Source organism: Hesperophylax consimilis, chromosome 12 (genome assembly GCF_061612785.1).
Source record: "Hesperophylax consimilis isolate HC1 chromosome 12, BYU_Hcon_1.0, whole genome shotgun sequence".
NCBI lineage: Eukaryota > Metazoa > Arthropoda > Insecta > Trichoptera > Limnephilidae > Hesperophylax > Hesperophylax consimilis.
This window is the reverse complement of record NC_142847.1, coordinates 28,577,971-28,601,751: the sequence shown is the minus strand read 5'-3', so window position 1 is coordinate 28,601,751 and position 23,781 is coordinate 28,577,971. Positions and strand designations below refer to the sequence as shown.

General features: G+C 35.1%; 2 protein-coding genes across 2 annotated transcripts in view; both read left to right on the top strand.

Annotated features, from left to right (window-relative positions):
* The window catches only part of LOC149419432 (uncharacterized), a 63,008-nt gene extending 58,277 nt beyond the window's left edge, over positions 1-4,731 (top strand). Inside the window, exons 20-21 of the mRNA XM_089637827.1 lie at positions 538-642; positions 1,894-4,731. Coding sequence (XP_089493953.1) covers positions 538-642; positions 1,894-2,090 — 302 coding nt within the window. The 3' untranslated portion in view covers positions 2,091-4,731. The remainder of the gene's footprint in view (positions 1-537; positions 643-1,893) is intronic.
* Positions 4,732-11,893: 7,162 nt separating this feature from the next.
* ENGase (cytosolic endo-beta-N-acetylglucosaminidase) lies at positions 11,894-23,486 on the top strand. Its single transcript, XM_089637825.1, has 7 exons — positions 11,894-12,338; positions 13,684-13,832; positions 19,225-19,522; positions 20,100-20,265; positions 20,613-20,963; positions 21,455-22,374; positions 22,873-23,486. The coding sequence occupies exons 1-7, from the start codon at positions 12,058-12,060 to the stop codon at positions 22,991-22,993; spliced, it is 2,286 nt and encodes a 761-aa protein (XP_089493951.1). The 5' UTR covers positions 11,894-12,057; the 3' UTR covers positions 22,994-23,486.
* The last annotated feature ends 295 nt before the right edge of the window (positions 23,487-23,781 follow it).

The following is a 23,781-nucleotide window of genomic DNA, read 5'->3' as shown; positions in this document are numbered from 1 at the left end:
AATCTTATTTTTAAAAATTAAAAACATTACACCTTGAAAGGATATTTAAATGACTTACCAAATTTATTCAATATTCGACGTTTTTGCTTCCCTTCACTTAGATAAACATATTTAAAAATAAACGGGACATATGTATGATACAGAGGCTCAAAGAAGAGCGAGTAAACTCGCTATTTTTCTATGGCTGGCCTGCTGGACACGGCCAAGAATGCGAGTTAACTCGCTCTTGGCACAGAAGCGGTTAAACTGATGTATCTGGGGATTGGGATCCCACACAATTTTAGGGCACGCGGGTTCCCGCTCTTATAAACCTGGGGAGCTCGTGCCTTTTCAGTGAGCTAGAAGCTAGAGCGGTAAGGTTTAAAAATTCAACTTTCTACATGTTGTTTTAGCTGTTTTGCTTATGAAGTTTTTTTTCCGGTCCCTTGGAAAACATTATAAGACTTATCCTTTTAATTTTTATCCTTATCATTAATGTTTGTTGCAGTTTATACCGAGTCTTTAATTAAATAATTTTTTATAAAATGTCTTTTCCAGCATCACAACGGACTCCGACATACAAGACCTTCGATGAGTTGGGAACAGATGATGAAAGCGAAGATGAGCAGCAAACCAAGAGACACGTTCCTGTCTGGACCATGCGTAAGTTCTTCTTTTCTGCGTTTTATTCCTTTCCAATCCTGAATTGTTGTGGACTTACATACTCTTCTTAGTCTCCGAGCGCCTACACAAACTTACATACTCTTCTTAGTCTCCAAGCGCCTACACAAACTTTGATGTATGATATTTATAAAAGGTAATGGGCAGGATTCTCGCAAAATAAGTAAAGTTCATCAAATTATTTTTATTCATTTTAGCATATCCTGCATAACAGTTGTTGCTGAGCCCAAAAGTTAGCATATCCTTAACAGTTGTTGCTAAGCCCAAAAGTTAGTTTTTGAGTTCCTGGCACATATTATGTACATAATAATCTATATACAGTCAAACTCGCTTAAGATGTTCCCACTTTCGGCAAAGAACAGCATTTTTCATTTAAATTCTTTATAGTAAGTAATGTCCAATAAATCAACAACAACCTACCCTTACTATGTTGTTGCAGCCAGAAACAGTAAAATATTTTTGATTCATTTTACTTGTGGATTTAAAATACACATATTACATGATACTAACAACTATGTAGACAATACTAGAATAAACTACGTTTTAATTTTAAGAGTAGATATATAATAAAGTCTGCTATGTGCTTGTTGTATCAATTAATACTTGTTGTACCAATTAATATTCATTGAGCACTTAAATATTTTTGGAATTTTAGTAAAAAGTAACTGAAATTACGGTAAAATCAATCACCATGTACAATATTTTATTTTTATTTAAACCACTGTTTTAAATATCCACATACAAATAATAATGCCCACGCACAGGCCTCGCCTTTGTGGGATTTTTTTGTTACTCTCTTTTATTTTTTGCTATTATGTATGTACCTGTATATATATGTATCAAAAAAATTTTCAATAAAAAAAAAAAATAAAAAAATAAATATCAAATTTGGTTCCCACTTAAGAAGTTTTTTTGTCCCGTCCTTTCAAGAGAGTTTCACTGTAAATAAAAATGTTAATTTTTGACACACCGTAGCATTCGATATGCGTGTGTTTTTATATACCTATATAATAACTAGCTTTTTTTAAAAACAGCGTAATCTGTTGGATAAACAGGTATTTTTTTTTTTTTTAAAGCGCCATATGTCGGACGTAAAAGCAACATGTTTTTCTATCCGAACAACAGACTAAGCCACAGCAATACATGTCGTGGTATAGCTAGAAAATAATATTATTGTTTGATTCCATCAGTCCCCAAATCTACAAAAATTTAATTGTTGTTTTTATTTTTCAGATGAAATTCGCAGAAAGCATGTCAAAAGTCAGGCATTCCTGAAGGCCCAGATTATCGACATGCTTTACTCTACCACAAAGTTCACTCCCAACCTGGTGGAGATCTTCCCCCGCATAGACAAGAGGAAGCTGGTGCGGTCTTCTAGTGCCCACTGGAGAACCCCCCCTCGTTACTCCATGATGCCCAAAGAATCATAGGCACGGAATCCGTGTTCCTTTTTAACGCAATACATATATTGTTTTGTGAAGTTCATATTATAATGCAGTGCATTTTGAAAGAATGCTTTTGATGTATATTTAATATGTTATGAAGGATGTGGCAGGACCAACGGGTTACTACTTACTACAAGAATTCTATTCATCAGCCCAACGGCGGCCATCTTAACCTTTATAGTGCTGGCCGTTTTCATAACGGGACAAGTTTTGGGGAAAATTCATACATCACAACATACGCAACTCTGGGTAGGAGCATAGTCGCCGATGGATCAGTGACAGTCACATAGATAAGGTTAAAGACCGATTTGTCTGTGGGATCTGTGTGCCAAACACAATCAAAAGACTTTATTTTTAGAATACTGAATCATAATATTATCTGATAGTGGTGTAATTACTACAATTAGGCTATTCCAAAATCAGCTTTTTCGAGTTGCGCACAAAACCATACCTGTTTATGTAACTTTATAGGTAAACTTATATTTTCAATATGCACACTCCACTTCTATACATTAGCATTGCAAAAGAGAAGTAAAAGAGTTTCACATTATTTGAACAATAGTGGAAAGTAATCAATTTCAATAATAATTTTTTTTTAAATAATTTTGTCCAACGCTTTCATAGCCTTACTCCCAACCAAAAAGTTGCTGTAGCTGTCATTTTACATCCTGTCATTCTTTGTTGGCTGTTTTGTTCCTATAGTTGATCTAAAAGCACACACATTGTTACAAAATGTCTTGACGCAAGTGATGCCATATTTAAACTCTCCACGATGTGAGTGAGAACAAACTTGCCCGCCTGGTCGCGGTGAATGCTGTCGCCGACGAGTTTACAAAATATCGTAAACTTGGACCTCTGTTCGAACGTCCCGCAGATATATGACGATAGTCACCAAGATACTTAAATTGTTGAGTATCAGAAACTTGCGTATCCATGTGGAATCAATACCTAAGCCGTCACAAAATGCCATTCGACGGAGATAATTAACATACACTGGTAAATTTAAAATAGGATTTTTTCAATGTTCGGAAATAGTTCAAAGACAATTTCATTTGCCTAAAATCACCAGTTTTTTGTCTTCCCTGTAAAATGGCCAAACATGATTGAACAGGATTGTTATCAATATATGCTAAGCTTAAGGTAAGAACACACTGGGCCCACATACACAATGCATCAATATTAATATCTGGACAACTTACAATCCATACATTCTCTATGAAAATAGATGCTTCAGAAACACACTTGTCACACGCAACGTAATCCTACATTTTCCATTCAATACTGATCGGCATGGGACGTATGAAAGACGTGTGGCGTTAGTGGAATACCTTCCAACGGGTTGATTTGACCTTTAAGGTTGGTTTTGGCATTTATTGCTTGTTTTATTGTTAAAATGGGAGATAAACAACTGATAAATTTGGTAAGATGTTATAACGTAAAATCAATTGAATATCGCGATACTATGATTCAAATTTGCATTGCGTGCGTAGGACAAGTGTGCACGTTGACCTGGGAATGTAGTAATGCACACATTGTGAACATGGACCCAATGTGTCCTTATCTATCTTTCTGCATTGTAAGCAATTCTTATATATGTGTAATATGTATTTATATTTCTTTTGGAAAAACCCTTAGTGCCATTTGATTTCTCTTTTACATGTGTTCATGTCAATCTTCCAGTATTTGAATTTCAGATAACACCTTCAACTGTAGAATTAGAAATAGAAGAATGGAAAAACTACAAAAAAATTGCATTATCTTGATGCAAATTAGTATGTTAACTAAATAAATTTAGTATTTATGTATTATATTATCTTTGATTAAATTTAGATTGTGTGAGTGCGTGCCTTAAGACAATATTAAATTAGTATTTTTCAAATAATAAAAATGTATAAGAAAACTGTATAGTAATAATATTTTCATTGCAAGTTCCATCTGGCAATATGGCATATTTTATTATCCTGATGGCGTATATGTATTGCATTGCTTAGATTTTAGTAAATATGTATTGAAGTCTAGAGTTTGTATGTTTTAAATCTTTTTTTATGATTTTATTGGAAAGTTTTGTTTGTTTAATGAATTGGGACAAGTACCAAGTATGCCCTCTGAAATATATTCCTTAAATATTTAATCATAATTCTAGTTATAATATGTAATCATTTTTTATTATATTTGAATTTGTTTAAAAAGATCATTTATTTGCTTTTAATACATATTTTAAACATTGATTGCATATTGTCTTATCTCCTTTTAACTTTTCATATTAATTATTATTAATTTTGTTAAGTTTGTTATTTTTCATTTTTGTATGTTTACTATTATTTGTCTTGGAAAAAATGTTTTGACAATATTTTTTTTTATGTTAGACTGTGTTGATTTGAATTTACAGTCAATTTATTTTCAATTTTCTGACGTGGGTACATTATGTCACTTTGTGCTTTGCATTAGTATTGTTATTTAAAACCTTCCTGCAAATGCAAGTATGTTTATACATCCTGAAGCTGTGAATTGAATTGCCTTACATAAATAGATTCTAATGGCTGACTTTTTATATCTTATTATTTATTAATATGAAAAATGTATTTCTTGAGTTTCTTATGGTGTTATTTTAAGTTTTAGTGTTACTCCAAAGCAATTAATATAATATGTTACTATGTAGATTATTTCAATAAAATAGCTTAAATAAATCTTTTTGTTTTATTAGCAAGTGGTCCGTCCCGAGACCATTCTGGAATGAAATTTTTAGCGATGCAATTGTAACCTTTGCTCTTTTAAAACCGTAAGGAGGACAAAATCAGATTCTCTTGCGCTAATAAAATTATTGAATCCGGAAAAGAGTTTGGAGTGTCCGGAGGCAGTTGGCTATTTTATCATTCTTTTAACATGAATATTTGTTTGTTTCATTATTTCTGGAATGAGATACAGGAGTCGAATTAAAGTTGATATAACGTAGTCAACAGTCACAATGTGGTATACAGTAGTATAACGGTAGCGAAAAGTCGGCGACAGACAGTGTGATTATCTCTGCACTGGAATGAGATACAGGAGTCGAATTAAAGTCGATATAACGTAGTCAACAGTCACAATGTGGTATACAGTAGTATAACGGTAGCGAAAAGTCGGCGACAGACAGTGTGATTATCTCTGCACTGGAATGAGATACAGGCAATACCGTCTTCACCATAAGGGCACACGGGGCCCGTGCCCAGGGCCCCCATTCTCAGGGGGCCCCGAAGGACTGACAATTTCTCTCGTGAAACGCGATAATGCGGGCGGTGTGTGTAAATTTTGAATGCGATTTTGACCCTTCTGTGTACAGAATTTGTATAAAAAACAAGGTCAGAATCGCTTGCGCCAACATCATTGATGATATAGCCACTAGTTTCTTTCACCTGGCAACACCAGAATATTTTTAAATAATTTATCTTTGTAATCGAAATGTCAAATTTGCCGCGATACAAATCTGATGCGTGATACTTGACGAAAACATCGTAAAACCCACAGACATATGAATATATAGACTAGAAATTAAAGATGAGGGGTAAAATCAACTGTTGAAGAACGAAGGGGGTAAAGCTGACTGTGATTCGTCAATAAATCAATCTGACTGGATATAGGCATCTCGCATTATAATATCACCATTTAGTTCTTAAAAGTAAAATCTGCTTTTGAATGAATAGACATTTTTACATGAGAGCGCAAATTACTCACCACGTTATGAACAAATTTGCGAAGTCCAAATTCGGCAAAATAAATTTCTTCTATTTTCAGAGTCGAATATTTCGTTTAAGTATTTAGTTAAGACACTTTTATAAATGTTCATAATTTACTTCCCAGCAACCAACCAGCTTTGTGTTTCGCGTCCAGACGTATCTCGATGTGATAGTATATGTTTCTACAACTGATCCATATTATACGATGTGAATATGCTTAAATTAAAGTAAAATAATGCTTATATATGGAATGTAATACGACAATGGGTTTATTCTCTTTTTCACATCTATTTTTACAAGTTTTCATACCACAAGCCACCATTTTGCCGTGTTATTTCGTAAAATGAACCGATTATGCCTCGACCATAGTTCGCACAAGAATAATGACGTCACGTTTTCTAAATTCACTTGAGGCCATACGCGAGCACAGCCGGCTCCAATGGAACCGGTATGGGGAGTGGGGAATAATACGCTTTTAATCACTTAGGGCTGGTCTACTAATATTCATATGTCTATGGTAAAACCTATCAAATTAACGCAATTAATGTTGTTTTGGTACATATTTTATTGTTCTAGGAATGTGTTTCGGTCAGTAAAATATATGATAGCTCAAAATTAATCCACAAAACGTTCAATTTAAAATTCAAAGTGGTGCTTTGTTAGGGAAAGGGAAGGGAAGGGGGCCCCATCAGGCCCGACCCATGACGGGTTAAACTTTCAGTCTGATAGGAGTGAGTGGCGTTATTTTGTTTCGTTTGTTATTTAAAATTGAGTAAGATAAACAGAAGTTTTGATTTTTTCGTACATTATTTATTTATTTTATTTTAGGGAAATCAACAGTTTATAATTATGTCGAAAAGAACATATTTAAGTGGTTCACAAAAAATTTTGCAGAATTTGCAGAATTTTATCATAAAGACATTAATGGAGATGAGCTCAAAACAGAATGTTTTCATTTAAGCCAATATTTAAAAAAAAACATAATAAAGCAATCAGCGGATTTAAATATCTAGACCTTACATAACCTAATAAAATCAGATAAATTGGAAGAAACTTTTCCAAACGTAGAAATTGCTACAAGTATATTCCTTTGCCTAAATATGGTTTCCAATTGTAGTGGAGAGCGGTCATTTTCGCAGCTTAAGAGAATAAAAAATGAATTGCGAACAACAATGTTACAAGAACGTCTGAGTAATTTGTCAATTATGTGCATAGAAAGTGATATCCTTCAAAAAATTGACTTTGAGGATATAATAGAAGATTTTGCTCAACAGAAATCCCGAAAGAAACCGTTATCGTAATCGTAACCAAAAAACCAGCAGCATTCTAATTTCATTAGTGACATATTTTATCATACTGTATTTGATTACCTATAATAAATGGTCATACTTAGTAAAAAAATGGTATTATAATTTGCTTTTTTACTTTCCAAAAGGGCCCCAAATTCTTGTGTGCCCAAGGGCCCCAGCCTAGTTTAAGACGGCACTGGATACAGGAGTCGAATTAAAGTCGATATAACGTAGTCAACAGTCACAATGTGGTATACAGTAGTATAACGGTAGCTAAAAGTCGGCGACAGACAGTGTGATTATCTCTGCACTGGAATGAGATACGGAGTCGAAAAGTCGAAATAATATACAGTGGTACCTTGACATACGAGTTTAATTCGTTCCGCAACCTTGCTCGTATCTTGAATTACTCGTACATTGATGCAGATTTCCCCATACAAAACAATTAGACTACCATTAATCCGTTCCAACCCCCAAAATGTCACCCCAGTTATTTTTGTTACGTGGTTTTGAATAATAAAAACGTATTTATAAATGACAAATATTTATTGTACAAAAACAAAAAAGAGAATGTAAATAAATAAATTAGATATCCTTACTGGTCTTTGCCTTTTTCGCTACATTTTTCTCGCTTTCACTTGTAGGCCGTTTAGAAAAAAACATGTCCAAGGAGGTTTGTTTCTTCCTCCCTCTCAGAATGTTCCGGAAATTAGTTAGGCAAGTGTCATTAAAAAGATCAGATGCACGACCTGTTGCAACTTTTTCTGGGTGTTTCTTTTCCACGAACTGTGAAACTCTCTCCCACATTCCTAAGATCTCCTTTATCTCACTTGTAGAAATAACCTCCTCCTCCTCTGACACCTCGAAACCAATTTCTTGCATAACATCCGTATGCTGCTGTGACTGTAACTCTTGTATCTCCTCAGTCGTCAGTTCCTGGGTGTGCTCCTCGACGAGTTTGTTCACGTCTCTCTCTTCCACCTCTAGACCCATGGATTTCCCCAGCGACACAATCTCCTCCTCTACTGACATACCTTGGCGGGCGTGGCCGCGCACGCGCGCTACCGGCCGACCTGCTAAACCGAACTCGTATCTCGAATTTCGCTCGTAACTCAAAGCAAAAAATCACTCGCTCGCCGGCTCGTATCTCGAAAAACTCGTATGTTGGGGCACTCGTATGTCGAGGTACCACTGTGATTTTAGTATTCTCTGTGACACTACATGAAGTGAATGGTAAAAGAGATCGGGGACGTCTGAGAAAGACATGAATCAAATAACTATTTGTGATAAAGTGAGGCGCATGTGTTGAACTAGGAAATGGGTGAATGGCGAATGTATGAATTGGAGGTGAATAGTAGAAGTCATTGCTCGAGGAAGACTTGGCACGATATTATAGTTGCCCTGGCATCCATGAAATCATCAACACCAACAAAAATTGTAAGTTTCCGTGGACACAAAAAATTAATTAAACAGCTTTTGTATCCAATCCTAGGAAACGCTTCCTTGCAAATATAGTGGATGCATGGAACAAACATCCACAGCATGTCAATTCTACCAATTTAAAGCTAGGTTAGACACTTAAATGGAGAGAAGAAAGGATTAACTTATTTTAAATTTAAAACAACTCAATTACTGTTAAACTTTCTGTGAAATCAGATATGAGCGTATCAACAGAATGCTGTCTGCTCAATCAGATATGAGCGTATCAAAATATGCTGCCTGCTCATTAAATCAGATAAGAGCGTATCAATAGAATGCTGCCTGCTCATTAAATCAGATAAGAGCGTATCAATAGAATGCTGCCTGCTCATTAAATCAGATATGAGCGTATCAATAGAATGCTGCCTGCTCATTAAGTCAGATAAGAGCGTATCAACAGAATGCTGTCTGCTCAATCAGATATGAGCGTATCAAAAGTATGCTGCCTGCTCATTAAATCAGATAAGAGCGTATCAATAGAATGCTGCCTGCTCATTAAATCAGATAAGAGCGTATCAATAGAATGCTGCCTGCTCATTAAATCAGATATGAGCGTATCAATAGAATGCTGCCTGCTCATTAAATCAGATATATGAGCATATCAACAGAATGCTGCCTGCTCTAAATCAGATATGAGCGTATCAAAAGTATGCTGCCTGCTCATTAAATCAGATATGAGCGTATCAATAGAATGCTGCCTGCTCATTAAATCAGATATATGAGCATATCAACAGAATGCTGCCTGCTCTAAATCAGATATGAGCGTATCAAAAGAATGCTGCCTGCTCATTAAATCAGATATGAGCGTATCAATAGAATGCTGCCTGCTCATTAAATCAGATATATGAGCATATCAACAGAATGCTGCCTGCTCTAAATCAGATTTGAGCGTATCAAAAGAATGCTGCCTGCTCATTAAATCAGATATGAGCGTATCAATAGAATGCTGCCTGCTCATTAAATCAGATATATGAGCATATCAACAGAATGCTGCCTGCTCTAAATCAGATTTGAGCGTATCAAAAGAATGCTGCCTGCTCATTAAATCAGATATGAGCGTATCAATAGAATGCTGCCTGCTCATTAAATCAGATATATGAGCATATCAACAGAATGCTGCCTGCTCTAAATCAGATTTGAGCGTATCAAAAGAATGCTGCCTGCTCATTAAATCAGATATGAGCGTATCAATAGAATGCTGCCTGCTCATTAAATCAGATATATGAGCATATCAACAGAATGCTGCCTGCTCTAAATCAGATTTGAGCGTATCAAAAGAATGCTGCCTGCTCATTAAATCAGATATGAGCGTATCAATAGAATGCTGCCTGCTCATTAAATCAGATATATGAGCATATCAACAGAATGCTGCCTGCTCTAAATCAGATTTGAGCGTATCAAAAGAATGCTGCCTGCTCATTAAATCAGATATGAGCGTATCAATAGAATGCTGCCTGCTCATTAAATCAGATATGAGCATATCGATAGAATGCTTCCTGCTCATTACATGTTCGGTCTAAATTAGGCAAATGTTTTGAAAAAAGATGGGGGTGCAAGAAGAACTATGGTGTGGTAATGAATGGTAAAAAATGTTGGGGATGCCCAAGGAAGACATGTAACAAATACTTACTTGTGATAAAGTGAGGCGCATGTATAAGGGTGATGTAAGCAAAATGGATAAGATTAAGAAAAGGATACTTATATTGCTACAGAAAGGGGTATTGTGAGATTTTATGACGTGGAAGTGAGTGGTAGAAGAATTCGGGGGGGGGGGGAAGTGAATGGAATGCCTAAAAAAATTATTTTATAATAATTGAAAATATTATTATTTCTACCGTGAAAATACATCCAGTATATTAGAATTCACAATCTCAAAACTTTACTCTAAAGCATTCATAACGCCGGGAACGTCTGCTAGTTAACTATATTTGTAGAAGACCGATGGGTGTCCAAACAAATACAATAAAAATTAACACGCAAGAGTTCCAATTGCCCGGAGCAAGTCGTGAAGCAGAAGGAAGTAATGACTTCTTGCGCTACACCGAACATATAGTAGAATATAGATACCATTTTTATAAACATATTATCTGGTAAGACGATACAATAGACGTTAGGAGAAATATTGCAATGGTGTTAGTGGCGCACAAGCTGCTAAATGGGCACATTTGCAATCCAGATATTCTGGAACGAATTTCTTTTTATGTCCCTGATAATTTCATCAGAGCTAGACAGCACAGATTATTTATTTTTCCAAGGGGCAGGACCAACCTACCAATGATCATGCCTTTGGGGGGAATAACTACTTTGTTAAATCACATTTCTTCTGTGATTGACATTTTCAATTTGAACCAAAGAGAATTTAAGACGGCAATAAGCATACTATTTAACAAATCTGGTTAATCAGATAGTATTGATGTACTTACCCATGCAAATAAATAATAAACTGTTATAAACTGTTATTTGTGAAATGTAAATGGATTATACTGTTTTTCACAATAAATCAATAAAATAAAATAAAATAAAATAAAATAAAATAAAATAAAATAAAATAAATAAAATTCACAAAAACATCATAAACCACCGGTGTACGCCGAAAATTTTGTCTTGGCATCCAAAAGAAAAACATAACGGGATAAAAAAAACCTGCTCTACCATGTTTAGAAGGAAAAAAAATCTTCGTAAGCTTTTATTGAGCATTTAAGTAAGAAAACAACGGTTCCTAGGTATATATATATTTATACTTAGGAATATTCTAAGTAAGTACCTATCCAAAAACTCTACGAAAAACAATCGTTTTGTAATTTTCCTAAGAATTAATAATAAGAAAAAATATGTTCTTTGAAAAAAAATCCAAACCTACAAAAAAAAAATTAATTTTATTTTTTTACTGCTATCAAGTTTGATTTGTAGTCCTCCATTTGTAATTAAATGATAATAATGAAATGTAAATAACACTAAAAAAGTTATAAATTAATAAAACTAAACCTAAACCCTGCTTGGTTGGTATTCGTGCATCGGCGGCTTTTCGAGCTTTAAATTTTTTATAGGATTCATTGATGATTTAGGAAGTGGTTTCTTTATGATTGGACAATTGAGGACAACACAACTCACTCACAAATAGTGTCAACAGTTCTGTGGTAATTAATGAATTACGATGATAAGATAATGATTACACGATATTACGTAAAAAAGTGACAAACTTTGTGCAGCGGAAGATAATTATAATAATATTGGCCTAGATCTGCATTCGAAAACCGCGGTCTTTATCAGCTGTCAATCTACGAGTATGACATATATTTATGGAGTATGAGGTTAAGCGGCAAGCGGTTTCTTTGCTGTCCGAGTTTATAAAAGCGTTGACTAGCATTTAAATTGCAGTCTCGCTATTCAATAGTGGTGAATAGTTCTGCAGTTGATAAGTTATATATTATTTTCTCAAAAAAATAATATAAAAAGTTAATAACAGTGACAATGGCGGAAGAGGAATCCATAATAAACGATGTAAACATTTGTCAACCGATCAGAAATATCGTAGAACTATATAATTACATGGAAAATCCAACTTATTGGGCACAATTGGTGATTCCAATACAAAAAAGAAGTAAAATTGTAAAAAACTCTGACTTATATCGCGGTGGAAACGTCTGTCATATTTCGAAACATACAATGGAGATGCCCGCGAGATATGAATATGGCGCCGTACCGAAGACTCTCGTATGTCACGATATGAAGAATGGGTATCAGGACGACAGGTATTACTTTATACTTTTTACAAAAATAACGACAAACAAATAAACTCTTGGGCCAATATTTTTGAATTATATCTTTTTATTGTATCTTTTTATTTGATGAAATCTGAAAAACTTATTAAGTATTTAGGTGTAACTATAGATTGTCAACTTAAATGGACCAGCCATATTGAAAAAAACTGTTAACAAATTGACATACCTAAAATATATTTAAGAATGAGTAATGTAGTAAATATAAAAACCATGAAACTAGTTTATGACTCACTAGTTCATTCATCTCTTTCCTTTGGAAATTTTGGCTGGGGCGGAACTTTCAACAATCATGTAAAACCACTAGAAATTGCCCAAAAATCAATTACTAAGATAATGTACAAAAAAAACTAAATCCCATCCCTCTAAACAATTGTTCCAAGAAACTGAAATATTGGACCTTAAGCAGACCTATAGTGTTCAATGTCTTAAATTTATTTACATGCGACCAAACAACTTTATTAAAAAATTCAAATCGTGCCAGCCAACGACATGGCGTTTGTGAATATGCTGTGCCTCACTGCAAAACCAGGTTGGCCCAAAGGCATATTAGTTTTATTGCTCCAAAAATGTAAAATTCTTTATGTACAACCTTTAAAAAGGCCACGTGTGTAAACCTTCAATCTTTTAAAAACTACATCAAATCTTGTCTAAAAAACACTGAACTAGATATTTTTAAAGTTTTTTTTAAGTTTTAGCAAAGCTATCTGTAACATTTATATCCATAGACAGATTATTTCACATACATACAAAACAGCGGATATATTTTATTGTTTGTAATGCCTTGTCTGCTAATTCACTTTTTAAGGTAACTAGTATTTACCTTATTTTTTGTGTTATTTTAAAACTCTTACATATTTCATGCTTCAGTTACTTGTATTGCATCTCTACAGTAACTCTTTTAAAATAACTTAAATTTAAATTTATATTTAATATTGTATCTCCACTTAAACCATAGAAATAAGATAAAAATACTTATAATACCCACACTCAGGCTTCGCCTTTGTGGGATTTTTTTTTTAATTACGACATTTATTATACAGTTTTAAATATTTTATGTAACTATCCACCTATGTATAAAAAAAATATTCAATAATAAATAAAAAATATATATATATAAATTCCCCCAAAAACATCGATCCCAGATCAATCTAGTATTTTTGTAAGTCACATGGATGGTTTTAACTTTCTAATTTAATAAAATAATATAAATTACTGGAATTCCTTAGTAAGCCCGCATTGGGCCGGCCCTGATTAAGTATATTTTCCTATGTATAATCAAGTAGATATATTTATGTCTAATCAAGTATATTTTCAGATTTGTGAATGGGTCAGACAACATGTCAGCCTATTCCTTCTACCACTGGGCCGGCATTGATATGTTCGTTTACTTCAGCCACCACTTCATCACAATCCCACCTCTGGGCTGGATTAATGTTGCCCACAGACATGGCGTACAAATATTGGGTACTTCATTATTATTTCATCATTAATATATATTTAAATCATTTATCCTCAACCCTGATTGTTTACTTGCGGGCTTTTTGCAAATATTATTCACATTCAGTAAAGTTTGAGAAAAACTGTTTTGTTAATCTATAAGCTTTTTACTTGTTCAAGCAGTAATATCAACTACTGTAGGTAAACTAGTCCCAATGAGAGATTGCATGAGACATCATCGTTTTAGTATCTTCTGTCTTTTTCGATGATGTCCATTCGAGCTATCGCTGGTAGTAGTTTAGTTATAAATACCTCCAACTTCCGACATTTTCCCATACATTCCGATGATAGTATGCTACAATATCGCCTCCTAGTGGCACCACTTGTACGCCTTGGTTTTCTTTCATAGTTAAATATTTTCTTTATTTTACATTATTAAATTATAGAAATCGAAAATAAACAAAATAAATACTAGGTAACCTACATACAACATTACTGCTTTTTTGCTCGTACATAAAAAAATATTAAAGTGGCTGTTAGGTGTGCACCGTTTAAAAACTTAACGTTGAAACATTGCTTGAAATGGCTTTAGCCGTGTTTGGTGACTAGATCTGGATATACAGGTACTCCCCCACCTTCCTCTTTCCCATATCCTTCCCCTCCCCACTACCTTTAGCCTCACAACATACCCCAATTTGGGATGCCATAGTCTTACTGGCTCCAGACGTTTGGGACTCTTGTGCAGTATTCACATTAAAAAAATTAACACCGTTGCTAAGTACTACGAAGCGTATCCAGAAAGTAAGTGTACTGAATTTTTTAGGTTACAATTTTTTTATTGAAAAAAAAAATTACATGGTTACTGTAGCACATATGTAAGCTATTTTTATACATAGTCGCCATTCCTCTCAATGCAGGTGGTGAAGCGGGGTACCAACTTTTTGATGCCTTCCTCGAAGTAGTTTCCCGCCAACCCCTTCGTCCACTTCTCCACCTCCTCCTTTACCTCCTCGTCGGTTGAAAATCTTTTTCCACCCGTGTACAGCTTCAGGGAGGTAAAGAGATAATAATCTGAAGGTGCTAGGTCAGGGGAATGCACGGGGTGGTTCAGGACATCCCATTTAAACGAGGCAAGCAGTTCCTTCGTGGCATTGGCCGTGTGTGGTCTGGCATTGTCGTGCAGCAGGCTGACTCCCTTTGTCAGCATGCCTCTCCTCTTGTTTTGAATCGCCTTCCTCAATTTTTTAGGGTCTCACAGTATCTTGCAGAGTTGATGGTCAGTCTTGAGGCAGATATTCAATCAAAATTATGCCTTGACAGTCCCAAAACACGGATGCCATGATTTTCTTGGCTGAAATTGTGGTTTGAACTTTTTGGCGGAGGGTGAAGAGGTGAGAACCGTTTTTAAACTCGCGATACCACTTGTACACATTCGTACGATTCATAGCTTTATCACCATATGCAGTTTTCACCTCATTATAAACGGAGGTTTTCCCTTCCACACGAGATAACGGATTACGCCGCGTATTTCGCACTTGGCGGGAGATTGGATTGACATTTTTCACGAAACGTGTTGTCGCGTCGACACTTCTCAACGTACTGACCTTGAACCGGTCTCTCTGCGGAGGGGAAGAGTCAGGCTACACGTAAGTGTAGCCAACATGTAGAAAATAAAATTCATTCGGTCGTGAGAGCCTCAGTACACTTACTTTCTGGATACGCCTCGTATATAAATTCATTGTCGGGAAGGAATGCAACATGCTACGCTAGCGCCTCTAGTGGCCTGCTTTGCCAGCCAATTTTTTACTGGAGTCTGACATATTATTAATATTATGGCTCATAGCGCACTAGTGGCTAGGCCGCAGCGGCCAGGTCACGGCGGCCATCGAGATAGATACATTAATATGAAATCGCCATAGAGCACGCGCACCTGGCCGCACGCGGCTAGCGGCTACACCAAGCCGCAGCGGCCAGCGAGATCGAAGCGACGCATTTGCGGCCCGTGTTCAGTCGCTGGCCGCTGCGGCCACGGAGATCTATTGCATTGTAGTTAAATCACCGGTGTACGCGCACTAGCCGCGGCGGCCGCACGTATTGTGGAACTACAGCGTGATTTGTGATTATCGCGATGTCTTTCGACAAGGAAAGATTTATAACCGAGATTGAGACAAGGAGGGCGTTGTGGGACATGTTCTGTGAAGACTACGCCAACCGAGACTTAAAAACTACTAAACTACTTTCAGACCTCGCAAGATTCAGAAATAATTGAAACGTTTTTTAATAATTATTGAACAACTGCACCTTTGATTATGATAATACAGTACTTAAATACTTTTATGTACCTACTTGTTTCACTTATCTACCTGCATCCTTTTCCATAAAACAGACACTGAGATAAAGAAATAATTTGAATAAAAGTAGATAGGCATAGGCTTACCTTAAAGTTACAACAAGTTTTTCCTTGGCAGAAATGCAGGGGCGAAATTTAGTTACAGTGCCGGTGATTGATGGACTTAATTTTCTTAACAGTTAAATAATTAAAGAACTTGTCATCATATTGCTGAAGGTTGGTGAAATAAGTATGAAATAATCCCTTTGTTCGCCTTTCACGTAGCAAGGGATGAACCCAATATTTTTTCCTTTTCTTTTTCCGCTTCTTACTTATAAGATACAAAAGCACTGCTATTTCCTCAAAGTCCATTTTGAAGCGCGCTGTATGTGCAACTGACGATCGTAGCCTCGGTTTTGGCCGCGTTGCAAATCGCAACCCCTCCGGCCAGGCCGCGCGTTGTGGCCGCGCTGCCAGGTCGCTAGTGCGCGTTGGCCCTATATGTTATTTGCTAATAAATAATTATTTCTCTGATATTTGACAATGAGATAATGGTGGAACACATTTGTTAAAAATTTCTAATTTTTTCGCAATCAGCCTCAAAATATCTACATATGTAAATTATTGTAATGTGTTTGTATATTCAATAAAAAAAATAAAAATAATGAATATTTTCGTAGAAAGCAATCACTTTGTGGCTTAACATTTTAATGAAATAAAACAATATTTTTTGTTTAAAACCACGAATTTTTATTAATTTTAAGACCGACCGGTTTCGCTTCACTCGAGCATCGTCAGGGTACAAAATTAAACTAATCAATAATACAAAATGTGTCATTATATATACATACAGAGGGAGAGAGAAAGTAAAACCAAAATGAAATCTAATTGATTATTCAGAATTAAACTTTTGGTTTTAATGGCTTTCTTTATTTCTAGTAAATTTTATTACGGTGATAATTATATACCTGGGCTTTTTGACAAATCTAATTGATTATTCAGAATTAAACTTTTGTTTTTTTCTAGTAAATTTTATTACTAGAAATAAAGAAAGCCATTTTTTTGTCGAATTTTGTCGATTTGTCAAAAAGCCCAATACTGGGAATATTCCCTGTAAACTGTAAAATTCCCAGTATCCCTTAATCACCTTACAATTATTAATGCCTATTCTCTATTATTATAATATTTATATACACTAATCGTTTTCTTTTAACCCTTGAGACGTTGTTGATTTGCACGGATCAAACCTTCTACAAGCTTCCATTTTTTCAAAGACAAAATAACAAGCACTATTTCGTTCTCTTTCTGACATAAAAGAAATAATTAATTTTTAGATGAGAGGAAGAGAGATATATGCATTTTAATAATGTGCGGTCGTTCTGGGACAAATATAGTCTTAGGAGAGTATAATGCGCCCACGGCATTTCGGACTGTTTGGGTCTTAGAAGGTCCCAAGGGTTAATATATTGTTGTTTCATTTTGGTTTTACTTTCTCTCTCCCTCTGTATGTATATATAATGACAAATTTTGTATTATTGATTAGTTTAATTTTGTACTCTGACGATGCTCGAGTGAAGCGAAACCGGTCGGTCTTAAAATTAAAAAAAATCGTGGTTTTAAACAAAAAATATTGCTTTATTTCATAAAAATAATGAAACATGATAGTACCAATTACCAATATGGCCAACTCAGGACAGTGTCCATTATTTTTATTTTCAAATGAAGCAAATACTTAGTGATTAAAATTTAAAATAAAAGAATAACTTTGTTTACGTCACTTTTTTATGTCTATTACCAAGCATGTTTTGCTACTACCGCGGCTTTTTCAGGGCAGTACAATATTCCCGTACTCTAATACAGAGTTATTGTATTACCCTGAAGAACCTACATTAGAAGCGAAACCTGGTCGGCAGTAGGTGTAAAGAATAAAAGTGATATTAACAAATTTATTGGTTTGTCTCTACGTTCTTGATGATAAACTACTTGAAGCTGGTGTAAAATTTGAGCCAACTAACTATCACACCATTTCACTGAAGGGGTAGGCAGAAGGGATAGACCCCCAACAATTCTGTCTTTATAGACGCCCCGTACTTCATCCACATACATACTCTTTTGGATAAACTACTTGAAGCTGGTGTAAAATTAGAGCCAACTAACTATTACACCATTTCATCGAAGGGGGAGGCAGAAGGGATAGACCCCCAACAATTGTGTCTCTGTATACACCCCGTACTTCATCCACATACATACTCTTTTGTTAGTCTAACTCCTGACGCAACCCAACATAGGTACTGATGGTACAATACAGGATATATCTGAACCATACCCAAAGGATTTTAACCAACGATTCCTGAACATATTTTGAGTAAATAGATTTTAGATATATTTTTCCATCCAATGATTTTTTTTTCGTATATGTCGCAACAGATCACGTAAAACTCTCGCTCTATCTCGTCTATACGGTGCTGGTGGAACGAGAGACGAAGTGCGTACCTACCCATTAGTCTGTGACCTGGGGCGATGTGTGATGGAAAAATATTTTTTTGTTTTTAATTGAAAAAATATACTAAAATGATATCTACATTGTTTACTCCGAATACGCATAATAATACGAATAATAATATAAGTAATTGCTGGTTTAAATCCTCTGGGAATGTGCTGATACATCTGTATGTAATTCACTCGGTAGGCATCCCCAACTTCTTCCATTCATTTCACGTTTTCTGATTCATACCATAAAATATTATATTTAAAAAAAGCTAATGCTTTCATAATATTATTCATAATGAAAACAAATCCTGTCAATGTTATTATATTAATGTGCAAACTTCTGCAACAGTCGCCGCATCATAAAATTCTCTAAAATAATATAAACATTCTTGCTTGGTAAAACAATGTTATTTAAAATTTTATCTTACCATTAATCAGAAACTAATCTTCATTGTTCCAAGTTTGTTTCAGTCAAGAACTGATGTTAGAATCTTGTGTCTGATAATGAAATTTTATAAAGAAATACTTTATACAATAATAGATAACATACAAAGTATAGTTATTATTCTTTCTCATTATAAATGTTTATGTATATTTCAGGAACATTAATAACAGAATGGCAAGATGGCTACCAAATATGTGAAGACATTTTAAAATCAGAAGAGGACATGCAGATGTTTGTCCATCAGCTCGTAGCCATTACAAAACACTTCAAGATTGACGGCTGGCTTCTCAACTTTGAAAACAAAGTGCACAAAATAGATATGCTACTGAAATTTGTCCAATACTTAACTTTAAAAATGCACCACGAAAACCCAGACTCTGTCGTCATTTGGTATGACAGTGTTACAAAAGACGGCCAACTCGACTGGCAGAACTGTCTGAATCCTATGAATAGGTAAGAATGACGGGTACAAATCCAGAATTACTAGACACAATAAGCAAAAATTATTTTAAAACACTTTGTAACAGTTTAATAATTTGAGAAGCGACAAATTCAGTCACTGAAATTAGAAAATAATACAAATCATATCATAATAGTTATTTCGTTAAAATTAAAATTGATTGTTTACTAGCGGCCATTATTATGGATGTGAAAATTTTATGATACAAACTTAAGATTTTTTTCTTCTTTTATTTAACCTAAACTAGGAACCTAAAAATCTAAAATGGGTTTTAGTTTGGGTTTGACGAAAAAAATCTATTGTCATATGTGACATATATGGCGTAAACAAAATTTATCCATGTTTTAAATTGAACTATTTAAATACATTATTTTTCATTTCTGGTGACTGAAGTAGTTGTTCCTCGTTATTATACTGATGCAAAGTGTTTTTAAAATAATAATTTGTGCGTGTCTAATTTTACTTGTTCCTTAGTCACATCATGAACCTCATGTTGAGCACTGTGTTAACTGCAAAAGATACACTTACATCAGTGAAATGATTAAATATTGTTTTGTTTATCGTCCTCAGGCTCTTCTTCGACGTTTGCGATGGCATCTTCACAAACTACTGCTGGCAACTGAGCCACCTGCAGCGCTGCGTTGAGGAGGCGGGGTCGCGCATCCACGACGTGTACGTTGGGGTCGACGTCTGGGGCAGGAACTTCTGGGGAGGGGGCTGCTTCAACACCGCTGAGGTAACCAACAAGGCGGTCTTTTGATAGCGAATCCATTACAAAACAGAACATTAAAGAAAAGGAAAAAAACAAACCTAACCTAAACTTACCCTTTCGTTAGCAAATGCCTTAATATATTTTTTTAAATCTTTATAGGACCCACATCGATGTACATTTTATGTAAATGCTACTTACTAGTTTCCAGAATGCTATGCATTTGCGAAACTGCATCCTGGGACATCATGTTTTTGTTCACAAGAGCCGGCATATTCTCTTACAGCAAATAATGTCGACTTGTATATCTGGAATTCTTCACAACTTAAACGATTATAATAATATGCACGAGTTATTCGGTTGTTTAATTTCAGGCAGTCAAAGAAATCTACAACTTCGGCCTGTCGCTGGCCATATTCGCTCCCGCCTGGACCCATGAGGCCATCCAGTTCTCCCAGCTCATGGAGCAGCAGAATCGCTCTGAGAACATCGCTTACACCGTGTCCTGCGCCGCCAAGTCCCTGGAGACCAGTGAGATCTCCAGCCGCACACAGCACAACAGTCACTACTTCAGGAAGTGTGCAGAGAGAGAACATTTCTTTTTGAGGGAGAACGCCTTTTGGAATACGCTTTGGCCTTATCTTAATACGAGAGGGCCTTCTCAGCTACCCTTCCAAACATCCTTTTGCCTCGGATCGGGAGAGAAAAGATGGATGGACGGAGAGGTAATTTAGATACCTTATATTTTTGTATCTTTGTTGTTCCGTGTCAGATTTCCTTTACTTTGGCCTACCGGCTACATTTATAGAAAAAGCTTATTGTCCGACTTGCAGAGTAACTCCTGTTAGTTGTGTCTCTGTTAAATGGTACTTATTTTAAACATAGCTCATTAACTTATTATTTTTAAGCCTGAAACACATATATAAATTGAAAAAATACATACGGCCGATGGGAATTGAACCCGCAGCCTTCTGATTGCAGGTCAGGTACTCTACCAGTTGCGCTACGTCGGCTTATTCAAAACTTGTCAAATTATTCAATATGTACTGGTATTTTTCAATCATTAAGCTTATCAGTAAATTCAACACAAGTCTCTGTAGTATGTTGATCTCCGTAGGATGTCTTATTGATCAAAATATCAATACTTCTATTTGCTTAGTATTTGGTAGTTATGTATTAAACATTATCAATTGCCACTTTTGTATGCATTTTGCAGGTAATCCAAGATAATCTTTGGTTTAATCTCCGTGACCAACAGTACCAAACTTCTTTCCCATTTTGCTCCAATGCTTATTATTTGGAGAGAGTATTTGAAACCCCAAGAAGTAAAGTTGAAGTAAACTTACAAAATAGAGATAAAAGAGAAAATGCTGATGACAAAGACACCTTACCTGAAGACCAATTACAAAAAAGAGAAAATGTTGATGACAAAGACACCGTACCTGAAGACCAATTACAAAAAAAAGAAAATGCTGGTATTAAAATCGAAGATTCTCTTATTCAGAGCATGAGCGATATAAAAGTTGAAACTGATGAGAGCAAACCAAAGATAATTTTAGATTATGCTCATCTTGATGCAAAAAATACAACGTGCTCCGCATGCGCTCCTGCACAAGAAGAAACTATCATAGTCAGAACGAACGTCCCAGATTCAGAAACGCCATCTGTTACGAGCAGAGCAACCAAACCTAAAATCAAGAGGTTCATTGTGAAACCAAATACTGAGAATGCGAGCTGCATTTCTATTTACGGTGAAGACAGCTTCCATGGTGGGAACTGCCTCAAAATAACACCAGTTAATCCCAAAGAAGTTGACAATGATCTGATGAGGCTATTGATTTGTGAATTTGTATGTGATCACAACTTCCTAGTTTACTACGCTGTTAAGAATATGGATGATACAGATGCGCAGGACTTAAATCTGATTATCTCTCTCAAGAACAACCAAACAGGGAAATTTTTCAATGTTGTTTTATCCGATAAACTCTCTGAAAATACCCTCTTCCGATCAGGAGAGATCATTGTGAATAGAGAAAATGAAAAGGATGAAAAATTTAAGAAGTTGCAGGCAAATTTGCTATCCTCTCATCCTGGGTTTTATACTCCAGTTTTTAATGAAAAGTATTGGAAAATAATGTAAGTACATAACACAATTACATTTTTCTTCTTTAACAATACATACTTTTTTTAATAAACGCCAACCTGTTTTGGAACAAGTATTTCTTCCTCAGGGTAAAATATATACTTTGCCTTTTTTGTATATATGTAATTTGCCCCGAGGAAGGAAGGAACGGTGTTTCTAAAACCGGTCGGTGTTTCTAAAAAGATAAATAAATAGTTGTTTAAACAAGGTTACACTATGTCATTTATTTATAATGGATAACCACAAAGTTATGGCTATTTTCAAAATCATAAATATGTACCCACCATTTTTATAGGTTTCTTCTTTGATAATAATGTGGTCATGTGTTCTAGATTTTATAGTTTTTTTTTGTTTGGGTAATATTCCTTCTTTGGTGACACATATTTTACAATCAATATTATAAAATAAATACAAGTAGTTGTGGTCAGATAAAAAATAATTATGTTGATGCTTGTGACAATGTGTATTTCATAATAATTTATCTTCCGCAGGTATTTTGTCCTGGATTTCCCAAACACTACCATGTTGGAGGTCAGTTGTGAACTCATCAACAAGTCAGGACCCTTACTATTGGGAGGTTTGGGAATAACCAAAGATGTCGTGTCCTTTTGATATTGTGCACATATAATCTTATTGATTTTCGCGTTAATATTTTTATTAATATTTATTTTACAGTATGTTATTGTCGCTGCTCTACTTTTTGTTGATTATTTATGTGTGTGTAATGTATGGCACTAATGATATTTTTAAAAAATGTATTCACAGCACATTCCAAAGACATGTTTTGTAGGTTAGGTAAGTATCTCTTCTCTTTTTCTGAAATAGTCTGGGGTCATCACTTCGATGAAGCATTTTGGATAAGTTCAATGTTCCAGTTCAGCGTCAGGTGGGATTTGTCCCTCTCCACAAATGATTATTCTTCATCTGCCATTCGCCTCTAGTTCTCAAACTCAGACCTTCCCGTCCTGCTCCAATCCTCTTTCATTCCATGCATTCCTTCTACCTCTTCCTCGCTCCTAGAATAATATTTAGTAAGATTTCACAAACCTGGAGTTGTATTTTAATTTAATTTTATTTATGGTATTGATCAATGAATCAACAACGAATTAACCCTTGGGACCTTCTAAGACCCAAACAGTCCCAAATGCCGTGCGCGCATTATACTCTCCTAAGACCATATTTGTCCCAGAACGACCGCACATTATAAAAATGCATCTATCTCTCTTCCTCTCATCTAAAAATTAATTATTTCTTTTATGTTAGAAAGAGAACGAAATAGTGCTTGATATTGTCTTTGATAAAATGGAAGCTTGTAGAAGGTTCGATCTGTGCAAATCAACAACGTCTCAAGGGTTAACATCAAAGTGAAAATTTTATACTAAAATTGCAATCATTTAATC

Coding starts and splice junctions, on each gene's coding strand:
- ENGase (XM_089637825.1), top strand. CDS start 12,058: ATGGCGGAAGAGGAATCCATAATAAACGATGTAAACATTTGTCAACCG. Junction 13,833..19,224: donor ACATGGCGTACAAATATTGG/GTACTTCATTAT, acceptor TGTATATTTCAG/GAACATTAATAACAGAATGG. Junction 20,964..21,454: donor AAAGATGGATGGACGGAGAG/GTAATTTAGATA, acceptor TGCATTTTGCAG/GTAATCCAAGATAATCTTTG.